This window comes from Lampris incognitus, chromosome 3 (assembly GCF_029633865.1).
Source record: "Lampris incognitus isolate fLamInc1 chromosome 3, fLamInc1.hap2, whole genome shotgun sequence".
Taxonomy (NCBI): Eukaryota; Metazoa; Chordata; class Actinopteri; order Lampriformes; family Lampridae; genus Lampris; species Lampris incognitus.
In genome coordinates, this window is record NC_079213.1 from 101928078 (window position 1) to 101943030 (window position 14953).

General features: G+C 49.0%; 1 protein-coding gene across 1 annotated transcript in view; it reads left to right on the plus strand.

The window, feature by feature from the left end:
• Positions 1-1099: 1099 nt before the first annotated feature.
• Positions 1100-14953, plus strand: part of LOC130109929 (uncharacterized) — a 53172-nt gene continuing 39318 nt past the window's right edge. Inside the window, exons 1-6 of the mRNA XM_056276892.1 lie at positions 1100-1287; positions 4146-4358; positions 5491-5583; positions 5880-5934; positions 9553-10476; positions 10810-11430. Coding sequence (XP_056132867.1) covers positions 1100-1287; positions 4146-4358; positions 5491-5583; positions 5880-5934; positions 9553-10476; positions 10810-11430 — 2094 coding nt within the window. The remainder of the gene's footprint in view (positions 1288-4145; positions 4359-5490; positions 5584-5879; positions 5935-9552; positions 10477-10809; positions 11431-14953) is intronic.

Consider the following 14953-nt stretch of genomic DNA (forward strand, 5'->3'; position numbering starts at 1 on the left):
GGATGATGTGGTCTATTAGAAGCTATTACATGCTGAGCAACATGGGATCAATGTAAGAAGGTTTACATTTTAAGTATGGACTCAAAGATTTCCTTTGATATTAGAAAATGGAATATCAGAATATTAAAGGTGCAATAGGGGAGTCATGTGACGCAGAGTCTGAGAATGGCTGCTTGAAAATCAGCTCCGGCCATCATGGCATTAAAATCTGCTTAAAACAATATTGGAATGACACAATGTTGAAACACTCTGGGCTAAAACAAACTTGGTCAAAATACCAAGCAGCAAGAGTATCGCAGGAAGGAACATGACTTCAAGAAATCCCCCTTTGCCTACCCCAGAACGAGCTAGCAGCCCTAATCCAACAGCAGCTACAGCCAGTCAGTGAACCAGGCAGGGTTGCCACTGATATCGCTACTATATATACAGCCTCCTGTCAAGTGGACACAACAACAGACTAGATGAAATCCACAGAGCCACCACATCCATGGAGTCCAAACTGACTGCTATTACCACGGGCCTCTCTGACATAGAAAATTGTCTAGACTTTCTGGTGGACAGTGATAAGGTGCTGAAAGCTGATCCACCTACAGCCAGTGGGTGGATGATCTAGACCAGGGGTGGGCAATCTTATGCAGAAAGGGCCGGTGTGGGTGAAGGTGTTTGTTCCAACCAACCAATTACACACCTGTCCCCTAATCAAGTTCCTCAGCAACTGGTTGATTAGTGGGATCAGGTGTGTAACTGCTTGGTTGGAACAAAAACCTTCACCCACACTGGCCCTTTCTGGATAAGCTTGCCCACCCCTGATCTAGACTCTAGAAGCCGCCGCAACATCCTGATTTTTGTGGGCTTCCCTGAGTCCTTTGAGGACACTGGTACCCTTACATCTTTAACCAAGGTGATCCCAGGTATCTTGGGGCTCAACTTTCCTAAGGGCTTGGAATTAGACAGAGCCCATTAGGTGCTAGCCCCATGCAGACCAGATGGCCAGCCACCCAGGGCTATAGTGGCTAGGTTCCTGCGCTATCAAGACCGGGACCAGATCATGTAAGCAGCGCAAAACAAGGGGAAGCTGAGATGGAAAGGACACTGCATCATGATCTTTCCTAACTATTACAAGGCGGTGAAGGACAAGCATAAATTGTTCAAAGAAATGCTTCATGAACGCTGCATAGAATTTTCCCTGCGCTTCCCTGCTGTGTTGGTCATCAACCCCAAAGCAGATGGAGGATGGTGCCGGGAGCCTGACAACCCAAAGAAAGCCCTAGAATACATTGGAACCCTGTGACTGGCATAGCCCAGAAAACTCACCCACTGAGCAGACATTTGAGATATATATATATAAACATTACTTGCCCACACATGGCTTATGTGAACACAGCTTTCTCCTCCAAGATGGACAGAATACCTGACTGTTATTCACACTAAACAAAACCAGGTAACGACCATGTTTGTTAGAAATGTTATTATTAGTGCATAATATTTGGGTCACTGTTTTTCCCATCCAGTGGACCAAAGCACAAGCAAATCAGTCCGCCCTGCTGTGATATGTCTATCCTTCTCGGTAGTATAGCCCACAACCATTAGGCGGCAATCATTGTCTGGCTTGGGATATGTATTAGCCCATAGCCCATCTGCTGTTAGACATAAGGATGCAACCAGGCCCTGAAAGGCCTGTTTTGTCAGAGCATCCTGTTCTGAAGGGATATTAATTGCTGTTCTGCATAGTGTTAGTGTTTAACACTTGTTAATGGTTATTAACTTTGTATAAACAAGAGTGGGTGTCTTACATTTCCCTCTGAACACTTATTAAGTGTTTGTCTACTGGCTGCAACAGCCCAGTCACGCTGATTTGATTTTGAAGGCAGCTTATATCTAAGGGTCATGGGTCATGTTTAGAGCTCAATTATTTTCTGGAGTTTCCAGTCTCTGTTGTTGTTCTATGTTTGATTTTTGAATGTCAATTCTGTGTTTTTCTTGTTTTATTTGGTGTATCTCTCAGACTATGGCAGATGCTGATATAAAACAACATTTTGGTGCACGTGCTCAGTATGCAATTGCATAATAGTAAGGGGTTGTGCTATTTTGTTAAGAACTTGTAATCAATGCAGAGCAGAGACACCGGCTGCCAGTTCTTTATGTCTTGCAAACCCCCCTCCCTTCTTTTATTTTTTGGCAAACAAGAAATGATGACCCTGCTCAAACTGAGGCAACCGCCCCGCAATTGCACTGTCCCTCAGAACAGTCAACAAATCCTCTCCAAGCACCGGCCTAAAAGACTTGTAAAAATCAACAGGTAAACCATCTATGCTGGGTGCCTTGCTACTCTCCAGATTTTGTAGGAAATCATGGAGTTCTTCAAGGGACAGTTGTGCCTCAAGCACTGTATTGAGCATCTCCTCAATGATTTTTAGGCCATCATAGAATGATTCAGCCCCCAGCGCATCCTGAACCTCAAAATGGCCTTGATCTCCTGTGGGATCCTCTGAATTCTGTGGTTCCACGATTTAAATCTCTAAATCTCTCATAGATCTGGCTACGTTTCTGGTGACATTGCGAGTGTACTGCTGGCAAAACTACTTTATCTGGCACTTCCAAATCTCCCAGCACTAGTGTAAAAAAATAAAATCAGACCCTCTGTTTCTGTATTGACCCCAGAAAACTTCTCTAAAATTGTTATCATGTAAAAGGGCTGTATTAAAATGCAAGAAAGCACTGTTTGTCTTAACACTGCTTAAAAAAAAAACGAACACTGTACAAGGGAATGATCAGAGAAACCAACTGGAATTATGTTACATTGTTTAAACACATTAAAATTATGTTTAAAACAATAAAAGCGATCAAGCTTTGCCATGGATAACACATTATCTTTTGATTGTGTCCATGTATACTGCCTCTGGTTTCCATAAAAAGCTCTCCAAACGACTTTTAGTTCACATGATTTAATTAAATGTGTGAGCTGACTAAGAGATGCAGGATGTGGTTCCTGATGATTTCTGTCTAGCTTGTAATTTTATGTACAGTTGAAATCCCCTCCAAGAAATAAATGCTCCTCACTGTCCCATTTACTGATTAAATCAAATAACACAAAACTATTCTTTCAGATCCAAGGGTTGGAACATAAACATTGACAAAAAATATTTTTATACCTTCATATTGCACACTTACTTTCAATAATCAACCTTTGACTTCTTCCTTGACTTCAAGAGAATGTGGCATAAAATGTTTTGAAAAAGAATCCCAACCCCACCACTAATATTTGATTTATGAATGGGAATAATTTCTCCAGTCAATTCTCTCTTCCATTCAATTTCATTACCTAGGGTGCTGTGTTTCTTACATGAGCAAAACATCTATTTTCTTAAACTCAACAAGTTTAAACACAGCAGCTCTTTTCATGTCATCTTTTGCTGCATTAAGATTTAAAGTGCCTAATTTTATATTATACTTGATTAGTTGACGCTGAGCTGTGACAAGACCAGACCTACACTAACTAAAATAAGAATAATGAAACTTGCCTTAATCATCATTGAGTTGGATTGCTTCAGATGATAACAACCATCATTGTCAGTTTTACGGCAGAGAGGTTCAGTGTTGAAGAGGGCAAGTCCACCAGACCCAACTAAACCATCAACCGAAGGGCAGAAAAGATCTACCAACTGCGGCAAGAGCTTCAAATTCTGGCAAGACAGTTCAAGGTAGCAACTGAGGAGGAGAAACCGCCACTAGCTGAGCTCTGTTACATCATTAGGAAGGGGCTCATGACCCTGTGCAGAGCAGAATGGCACAGGAGACACAGAGGAGAGAGAGATCCAGGAAGAGAACTGCATATATAGCTGATCCATTTGGAGTCACAAAGCAGCTGTTAGGGCAGAAGTGCAGGTAGAGCTCTTCCTGCACAACACTCTGAGTGACCCTGATAGAGAACAAGAGCTAGGGCCCCTCAGAGCCCTTTTGGATATACCATCTCCCACGGTGGAGTTCAACACCAGAGAGCCCACCTGGAAGAATGTCCAGGAGATGGTTACTGCATCCAGAGCCAGCTCTGCTCCGGGACCCAGTGGAGTACCCTATAAGGTGTACAAGCACTGCTCAGAGTTTCTCAGAATCCTCTGAAAGATTCTGGGGGTGACTTGGCACAGGGGAACTATAGCGGACCAGTGGAGCCAGGCGGAGGGAGTCTTGATACCAAAGGAAGAGAACTCAAATAAGCTGGAGCAGTTCAGAGCCATTTCGCCTCTCGGTGTGGAGGGGAAGATCTTCAGTGTTCTATACAGAAGGATGACAGACTTCCTCCTGAAGAATGCCTACATTGACACTTTGATTGAGAAAGGTGGCATTCCTGGAGTTCCAATGTAGCTAGAACACACTGGAGTTGTCACCCAGCTGATCAGGGAGGCACATGAAGGGAAGGGTGACCTAGGTGTGCTTTTGTTTGACCTCACCAACGCATATAGTAGCTAAAATAGTCCAAGCTGGTCGAGACTACCCTGGACAGGCACCATGTAATCAATAAGATCAATGACCTCATCCTGAACTACATACTACAGGAACTTCAGGCTCAGAGTCACTTCTGGGAATAAACATCTGACTGGCACCGGCTCGAGAAGGGGATTATAACTGGATGCACCATCTCAGTTATACTCTCCACCTTTGCCATGAATATGGTGGTCAAAGCAGCTGAAACTAAGTGCAGAGACCTTCTGTCCAAGTCTGGCAGCCCCCCATCAGAGCCTTTATGTACGACCTCACTGTCATCACATCATCAGTGCCTGATGGTAGGTGGATCCTCCAGGGCTGGAAAAGCTAATCTCCTGGTGGTAATGATGAGTTTTAAACCAGCCAAATCCAGGACCATAGTGTTTGAAGAGGGAAAAAGTGGTTTCTTCTTTTTTGGATGGCATTGCAATTCCATCTATCACCCTGAGAAACAAGTTGAGAGACTAGGCAAGGTCTTTGACTGTAGCCTCAGCGATGCAGTGGCAATCCAAGCAACCATGAAGGAGCTCGAGACTCTGGTCACCCCAGTAAACAAGTCTGGCCTACCTGGCAGGTTGAAGGCTTGGCTTTACCAACATGGAATCTTACCTTGAGTCCTCTGGCCTCTGCTGGTGTACAAGGTAGCCCTGTCGACAGTGGAGAGGAAGATCAGCCACCTCCGCAGATGGTTGGGTCTGCTGTGCAGCCTTAGCAGTGAAGCACTGTATGGGAGGAGTAACAAACTCCAACTCCCTATCAGCAGCTTTGACAGGAGTTCAGGGTTTCTCACACCAAAGAGGCACTGCTGTATTGGGACTCCAATGTCTTTAGAATGGCGTCAGCGGGCATTATGGTGTGGGCAGGAAGAAAGTGAAGATCCCAGGAAGGCCTGGAGAAAGCTGAGTCTCAGCTGAGACACAGGGTTTTGCTGGGCATGATGGCAACTGGACGGGTAGGGCAGGGAGCAATCCCACAAACCCGCTATGATAAGACCCATGGCAATGACAGGTGCCATCTAGTCCTGGAGGAGATGCAAGCAGGTATGGAGGAGGAACAGACCAGTAGGATGGTGGGCATGCAGCAGCAGGGAGCATGGACAAGGTGTGTGTGTGTGGGGGGGGGGGTGCACTGGAGGGGAAGATATTCTCGAGAGATATCTGGCACAGGGGCATCAATTCACCAGAAGCCAAGGTATGGCAAAGTCAGATGATGTCACATCTGACATCACGTGACATCAAATCAGGTCCCTCAAATTCTCATTCCATCTCAACCATGTGGCTCTGTGCCGGTAGTTAGCTACAACCATTTATACAATCACGCCACCCTAATCAGGGCCTTGACTGGTTCACCTAGACATTCCTCATCGCTCGCAATGGAATTTGTATCCCCCGCCACAGGTGTAACGCCTTGGCCATGCTACAGATTATAATATGCCGAAATCAGAAACGTTTGGTTAGTTTGTGATAGATAACTGCTTTGCGGCGCTGCCCCCCCATCTCTGTCTCTGTCTCTCTCTCTTTCTCGGAGCGCGCATACACATACACACAGATTCTCGCAGTTATACAATGCGCTGCTAGGCTGCTGTGCGCGTGAGTTGATGGATACAAATTGTCTTGTGCTGCTGAGCTAAATTGGTATATTTTACAAGAATCGGAATACTTGTTACCAGTATTTGAATACAAGTGAATAAGTTATCAACATAAAAGCCGTAATCGATCTAACTGGAATGAGATTTTATGTGACAATAACGGCATGAGTTCACTTACATCTTCAGACAGGCTTAGCTAATAACACCCACAACCAGCATACAGAAATAAAAATAAATCACAGAAAACCAAACCAACTAATTAGGCTACTTCTTACACACAGTGGTCCAAATCAGCAACACATAGAATGGTAGTAGCCTACGCACTGCTAGGCACGGCGGCCAACACAGAACAACACAGCAGTATAATAATAAACCACTTTTTCATCTTACCTGTTCGCAGCAATTCCAATAAAGCACTGAAACATCACCCACCGAATAACTTGACATGGCAACGGTTCAATAATCCAATCTTTGCCAAATGAACATGGCTGAGTAACAGTTCAGAAATCATCATCGCCAACTGAACTTGATCAAGGCAACAGTTAAAACAAGTTAGACTATTACTGTTGTCGCAACGAGGTCATTCTGTTTCCATAACGAAGCATTGCCCGACTCATTTGGGATTTTAAGGAGCTCTCCCTTTGACAGTTTTTGTTTAATTTCAAAGCCATCCATTGCGTATGCTACAGTTATTAGCTAGCTACACAGTACACACGCTCTTCTCCCTCTCTGTTTCTGGCGCCCGCGTCAGTTAGCAACACACGTGACACGCGCAGAGAGAGAGAGACAGCTCCTCTCACTATTTAGTCAGTGATGACCAAAAGACGAGTTGAGCCGAGTGAGGTGCCGATTCACTCGATTTTATTCTACTTTGTGCAATGAATTATTTTTGTTAGGGCTCGGTCTGTTGACCAACCTGGCAACCAGCAAGGAGAGCGGGGGAAGGGCGCGTCTGAAACACCTGCAGCCTATCTACTCGTTAACCACTCTAGTATAAGTTTGTTTGCTTTCCAGAACTCGTCGCGAGTTCGTCCTGAACAGTCCCGTGAGTAAATTCTTCGTCTCGAGTTTTGTGACATTTCTGTGTCTCCCGGTGGAGTACAGATTGTAGTATTCTCCGTGTTTTTGCTTGTTTGACTATTCCCTTGTGTCAGTTCTCCTTGAGAGCTTGTTCGGAGAAGAACTCTCTTTGTGTTTTCCCCATTGGATTTTCCCATCGTGATTTTCTAGTTGAGATCAAGTTTTTGATATTCTAATTTCTCCTCTCTCACTGTGGATCTTATTACTCGGTTGGACTTCTACCTTAAAGGAGCAGTTTGTGTTTTTTCCCCTTTCGGACTTTAAAGGAGCAGTTTGTGTTTTTTCCCTTTCTGACTTTAAAGGAGCAGTTTACGTTTTTTTCCCTTTCGGACTTTAAAGGAGCAGTTTACGTTTTTTCCCTTTCGGACTTTAAAGGAGCAGTTTACGTTTTTTCCTTTTCGGATTAAGGGGGCAGTTTACGTTTTCCCATTTTTAAGAAGCTATTCTCAAGTTCCGCCTGAAGCGCCTTCCCCTTCTGTCCAGGCCCGGCCGGCTCTCCTCTACGAGTCCTGCCAGGTTGGTGCTTTACTTTGTCTTGTGTTGTCGCTATTGGGTTCGTTCTACAAACCATAACAGTACGAACTCGCCTTCACTATGAACCCAGACAACCCAGACGCCAATCCTGTCCAGGCTGCTCTCTATAAGCAGATTCAGCTTACAGCCTCCCACGGCCAGCAACTACAAGAGGCTGCTGTTGCCATGCAGGGCCTCCGGGCTCAGGTGCAGCCCCTCCAGGCTTCGGTGGATTCTCTTTCGGCCCAGCAAGCGGCGCTCGCGAGCCAACAAGAGGAGGTTCTTAAGCAGTTGCAAACTCTCACAGCGGCTATCACCATCCAGCCAGCTGTCCCACCAGTTCCGGCCGCCCCTCCTCCAGCAGTGCCCGCAGCCGTTGCCTTAGACAATCCTACCGTTTATGTTTCGGATTTCCGGGAGCCCAGTATCTCCAATCCCAAGCCTTTTGATGGCAACTTTGAGACCTGTGCCACGTTCATCATGCAGTGTGAGCTTGTCTTCGCCCACCATTCCAGGGGGTTCACCACAGATGCTGCAAAAGTTGCTTACGTGACTAACCTGCTGACTGGCCGCGCTGCTCAGTGGGCCACTGCTTCCTGGTCCATGGGGGCCAGTTTCTGCTCTTCCTACGATGACTTTGTGGCTGAGCTTCGGAAGGTATTCCATCATCCAGTGTACGGTCAGGATCCGGGTGTCCGATTGAGCAGGATCCAGCAGGGCAGTGGCAGTGTCACTGACTACTCAGTCGAGTTCAGGCTGGCTGCGGCTGAGAGTGGCTGGAACGACCAGTCACTTCGGGTAACCTTCCGTAGGGGCCTCAGCGATGCCGTCAAGGATCAGCTAGCCACCCGGGAGGATCCTACCTCTCTCGACGACCTTATCAGCCTTGCCATCCGCATCGACGGACGTCTCCGCGAGAGAAGGCGCGAGCGAGGTCTACGGGGAACCGTTTCTACCTCTCAGCCATCCAGAGCTTCCGAAGGGGGCTCTTCTTCGTCGCACTCCACTTCCCCTGTGGCAAGCCTCTCCTCCTCCCAGACAGTGACAGAGGAGGAACCTATGCAGCTCGGGCGTACACGACTGACTCCCGCTGAACGTGAGGCCCGGTTCAAGGCAGGTGTCTGTCTTTACTGCGGTCTTAAGGGACACCGGATCAGCGAGTGTCCTACGCGGCCAAAAGATTAGGCTCACTGGGACCCCGGGAGATCCTAGTGAGCCGTCTTTCCTGTTCCCGCCATCCTGCTCCGGCTAACCATCTTGTGAGCGTTACCCTGGCTTGGGCAGACCAGCGGCTCACTGTAGGCGCACTCATCGATTCGGGAGCTGATGGGTGTTTCTTGGACTCTACGTTTGCTGCTCAAGCTAACATTCCATGTGAGGAATTGGAGAGGCCAATAGAGGCCTTTGCTCTGGATGAGCGCCGCCTGGCCAGTGTTACCCGACAGTCCTGTCCCGTGTCTCTCACTATCGCTGGAAACCATGTGGAGAGCCTTCAGTTCTTCGTCATCCAGTCTCCCTTAGTTCCTGTGATCTTGGGGCGTCCCTGGTTGGCTCAGCATGAGCGACACATTGCTTGGTCGTCTGGTAACATTTTGGAGTGGAGCTCCTCCTGTCACGCCCGGTGTCTTCAGGCCGCACCTGGTCCAGCAGTCCAGACTGTTCCGATTGCCCCTCCTCCCGATCTTTCCTCTGTTCCTCCCGAGTATCATGATCTCGGGGAGGTCTTCAGCAAGACGCGGGCTCAGTCTCTCCCTCCGCATTGGCCATATGATTGTGCTATCAACCTCCGTCCTGGGGCCTCTCTCCCTAGCAGTCGTCTTTACAGCCTTTCCATCCCCGAGAAGGCTGCTATGGACGATTACATTTCAGAATCGTTGGCGGCAGGGCTCATCCGACCCTCATCCTCCCAGGTGGCAGCTGGTTTCTTTTTCGTTAAGAAGAAGGATGGTGGTCTCCGACCCTGCATTGATTATCGCCAACTCAACGACATCACCATCAAGAATAAATACCCCCTGCCTCTGATGAGCTCCACCCTCGAACCCCTGACCCAGGCGACTGTCTTCACTAAGCTGGATCTCCGGAACGCCTACCATCTCGTTCGGATCCGGAAAGGGGACGAGTGGAAGACAGCCTTTAAGACTCCCCGTGGTCATTATGAGTACCTGGTAATGCCGTTCGGCCTCACCAACGCCCCGGCGGTGTTCCAGGCACTCATGAATGACATCCTTCGCGACATGCTCGACCAATTCGTTGTCGTCTACCTTGATGACATCCTCATCTTCTCCAGGTCCCTCGAGGAGCATGTCCAGCACGTGCGGCAGGTTCTCGAACGCCTCCTTCGTAACCGGCTGTTCGTCAAGGCTGAGAAATGCCTGTTCCATTCTGAGTCAGTGGACTACTTAGGTTTTATCGTGGAGGGAGGCAAGACTCGAGCTGATCCTCGCAAGATCAAAGCGGTGGTGGAATGGCCGGATCCTAAGTCACGTAAGGAACTGCAGAGCTTCCTCGGGTTCGCGAACTTTTACAGGAGGTTCGTCCGAAACTACAGCTCTGTAGCAGAACCCCTCACCCGTCTAACCTCCCCCTCTCAGCCGTTCGTCTGGTCCCCAGCTGCTCGCTCTGCATTTCTGTCGCTCAAGGAGAGGTTCACCAGTGCCCCCGTCCTACTCCATCCCGATCCCAAGAGGCAGTTCATAGTTGAGGTGGACGCTTCGGACACCGGATTGGGGGCTGTGCTCTCCCAACGATCAGAGGCCGACCAGAAGGTTCATCCTTGCGCATTCTTCTCCCGCCGGTTCCTTCCCGCCGAGGAGAACTACGATGTTGGTAATCGGGAGCTTCTCGCTGTAGTGGCTGCACTTGAGGAATGGCGCCATTGGCTGGAGGGGGCAGAGCATCCATTTACCATCTGGACTGATCATAAGAACCTGACGTTCATCCGGGCAACCAAACGTCTCAATGGTCGGCAGGCACGGTGGGCCAGTTTCCTCAGTCGGTTCGACTTCACACTGACTTATCGTCCTGGCTCCCGCAACACCAAGGCAGATGCTCTGTCTCGTCAACACCTTAAGGAACCTGTAACGGTGGAGCCAAGTCCCGTCCTCCCTGAGACCAAGGTCGTTGGCGTGGTGACCTGGGGCCTTGAAACGGTGGTCAAGCGCGCCTTGCGCTCCAGTCCAGCCCCGAGCAACGTGCCGCCTCGCCGACTGTTTGTTCCGGACTCAGTGAGGTCTCGGATCCTCAAATGGGGCCACACCAGTCAGCTCGCTTGCCACCCTGGAGTCCACCGCACTTTCACTTTCATAGCTCGACGGTTCTGGTGGCCCACTATGAGGAGGGACGTCAAGGAGTTCGTCATGGCCTGCACCATCTGTGCCCGCAGCAAGGCCTCTCACCAGGCACCGGCTGGTCTGCTGCAGCCCCTTCCTATTCCCAGTCGGCCCTGGTCCCATGTGGCGTTGGATTTTGTCTCTGGACTTCCTCCGTCTCAGGGCAACACAGTGATCCTGACGGTGGTGGATCGCTTCAGCAAGGGTGTTCACCTGGTGGCTTTGCCTAAGCTTCCTTCTGCTTCAGAAACCGCTGACCTCCTGATGAGCCACGTCTTCCGTTTGCATGGACTTCCCAAGGACATTTTGTCAGACAGAGGGCCCCAGTTTGTTTCCCGTGTGTGGCGTGCTTTCTGCAAGGGGTTGGGCGCCTCGGTCAGCCTTTCGTCGGGATATCATCCGCAGACTAACGGACAGACTGAGAGGATGAACCAGAGTGTGGAATCTGCTCTCCGTTGCGTCGCTGCCAAGAAGCCAACCTCCTGGAGTCAGTTTCTCCCCTGGGTTGAGTATGCGGTCAACTCCTTGGTCAGCTCCGCCATCGGCCTCTCGCCCTTTGAGGCATCCCTGGGTTACCAGCCGCCCGTCTTCTCTGCACAGGAGTCCGAAGTGGAGGTTCCCTCCGTGCAGACTCATCTGGACCGCTGTCGTCGTGTCTGGGAGATCACCAGGGCTGCGCTGCTCCGTGCTACGGAACGTGCCAGACGAGGAGCTAACCGTCGCCGATCCACAGCACCAGCTTACCAACCCGGACAGAGAGTCTGGCTGTCCACCAAGGATCTCCCCCTTCAGTCCTCTGCCAAGAAGCTGAATCCCCGGTTCGTTGGACCCTTCGAGATCCAGGAAGTACCCAGTCCTGCAGTTGTGCGTCTTAAGCTCCCGGCCTCCATGAAGACCCATCCGGTTTTTCATGTGTCCCGAGTAAAGCCTGTCTCCGAGAGCCCCCTTATGCCTCCGGCCCCAGCTCCGCCTCCCCCTGAGATTGTGGATGGGCATCCACAGTGGAAGGTCCGTCGGCTGATGGACGTCCGACGCAGGGGACGGGGGTTCCAGTATTTGGTTGACTGGGAGGGCTATGGGGTGGAGGAACGAAGCTGGGTGTCCCGCCAGCTCATCATGGACCCTGGTCTGCTCGCTGAGTTCTATCGCCGTCACCCTGACAAGCCTGGCAGGTCGCCTGGTGGCTCCCGTAGAGGGGGGGGTACTGTTAGGGCTCGGTCTGTTGACCAACCTGGCAACCAGCAATGAGAGCGGGGGAAGGGCGCGTCTGAAACACCTGCAGCCTATCTACTCGTTAACCACTCTAGTATAAGTTTGTTTGCTTTCCAGAACTCGTCGCGAGTTCGTCCTGAACAGTCCCGTGAGTAAATTCTTCGTCTCGAGTTTTGTGACATTTCTGTGTCTCCCGGTGGAGTACAGATTGTAGTATTCTCCGTGTTTTTGCTTGTTTGACTATTCCCTTGTGTCAGTTCTCCTTGAGAGCTTGTTCGGAGAAGAACTCTCTTTGTGTTTTCCCCATTGGATTTTCCCATCGTGATTTTCTAGTTGAGATCAAGTTTTTGATATTCTAATTTCTCCTCTCTCACTGTGGATCTTATTACTCGGTTGGACTTCTACCTTAAAGGAGCAGTTTGTGTTTTTTCCCCTTTCGGACTTTAAAGGAGCAGTTTGTGTTTTTTCCCTTTCTGACTTTAAAGGAGCAGTTTACGTTTTTTTCCCTTTCGGACTTTAAAGGAGCAGTTTACGTTTTTTCCCTTTCGGACTTTAAAGGAGCAGTTTACGTTTTTTCCTTTTCGGATTAAGGGGGCAGTTTACGTTTTCCCATTTTTAAGAAGCTATTCTCAAGTTCCGCCTGAAGCGCCTTCCCCTTCTGTCCAGGCCCGGCCGGCTCTCCTCTACGAGTCCTGCCAGGTTGGTGCTTTACTTTGTCTTGTGTTGTCGCTATTGGGTTCGTTCTACAAACCATAACAATTTTGCTACAGTATTAGGATAATTTAAAGCACTGAGAAATGTGTAACTGAAATATATTATTTCACATTGACCCGGCAGCCAAGGTATAGCAGTTGCCATACCTTGCCATACCCAATTGACGCCCCTGATCTGGCAGGCAGAACCCCAGTGGATCAAGTTCATGGTCAGAGCTGCATATGATGTTCTACCTAGCCCAGCAAATCTCCATGTCTAGGGCAAGATTGATTCTCCATCATGTCCTCTGTACCCTGGAAAAGGTTTACTCAAGCACATCCTCAGCAGCTACCCAATAGCCATGGGGGAGGGCCGCTACTGCTGGCAACACAACCAGGTGCTGAAGACAGTTGCAAAGGCCATCTCCAAAGAGAAAAGACATGAGAGAAGAGAACAGTTGCAATAGTCAATAATTTATCTCTATAATCTAATTGGCAGAACAGTGCTTGGTAAATTCATTGACACAGAAACTGACCCGCCATGCAGTACAGGTCGTGAAGTACTAAATTTAAAGGCAACTAATTGTAGATAAGGCAAAAAGATGAGTTTGAAGTTTGGATTTAAAGGACTCAACAGATTCTGATTGTCTGATGGCAGCAGGCAGGTTATTCCACAAGAACGGGGCCAATAGAAAAAGGCCTTGCCATCACCTGCCTTCTTTTTAACCTTTTTACCTTGAGAGCGGAGAGATCGAGATGGAATATATGGTTTAAGGAGATCAGACACCAATGATGGGGAAATATGATTTATGATCCACATATTTGATTTGGAAAAGGATTTACGCCAGATGCCCTTCCTGACGCAACCCTCCCCATTTATCTGGGCTTGGGACAGGCACTAAGAATGCACTGGCCTATGTATCCTCAGTGGCAGTGGGAGAGCAGGAACAGTAGGAGTGTGGAGGAGAGAGTCAGAATTTTAAATGTTGGCACTATGACTGGTAAATGGAGAGAGCTGGCTGATATGATGGAGATGAGGAAGATATATAGACTCTGTGTGCAAGAGACCAAGTGGAAGGGGAGTAAGGCCAGGAGCATCGGAGGTGGGTTCAAACTCTACCATGGTGCAGATGGGAGGAAAAATGGGGGAGGGATAATTCTGAAGGGAGAATATGTCAAGCGTGTGTTGGAGGTGAAGAGCGTGTTGGACAGAGTCAAGCGTGTGTTGGAGGTGATGAGAGTGTTGGACAGAGTGATGAGTATGAAGCTGGAAATCGAAAGTGTGATGATGAATGTTACCAGCGCATATGCCCCGCAAGTTGGGTGTGAGATGGAAGAGAAAGAGGAATTCTGGAGTGAGTTGGATGAAGTGGTGGAGAGTGTACCTAAGGAAGAGAGAGTGGTGATTGGAGCAGTCTGCAATGAGCATGTTGGTGATGAGAACAGGTGATAAGGAGGCGATGGGCAGGTATGGTGTCAAGGAGAGGAATATGGAAGGACAGATGGTGGTGGATTTTGCAAAAAGGATGGAAATGGCTGTGGTGAATACATATTTTAAGGGGGGGGGACAGGGTGATATATGAGTGGGGAAAAAAGTGCACACAAGTGGACTATATTTTATGAACGAGGCATGATCTGAAAGGGATTAAAGACTGCTAGGTGGTGACAGGAGTGAACGTAGCTAGACTTTGGAGAGAAGACGAGCATCCGGGTAGCGTACTGGGCTATTCCGTTGCCTACCACCACGAGGATTACCGGATCGAATCCCCGTGTTACCACCGGCTTGGTCGGGCGTCCCTACAAACACGATTGGCCGTGTCTGCGGGTAGGAAGCCGGATGTGGGTATGTGTCCTGGTTGCTGCACTATTGCCTCCTCTCATCGGTCGGGGCACCTGTTCAGGCAGGAGGGGGAAATGGGGGGATTGGCGTGATCCTCCCACATGCTACATCCCCCTGGTGAAACTCCTCAGTCGGGTGAAAAGAAGCGGCTGGCGACTCCACAAGTAATGGAGGAGGCATGTGGTAGTCTGCAGCCCTCCTCGAATTGGCAGAGGGG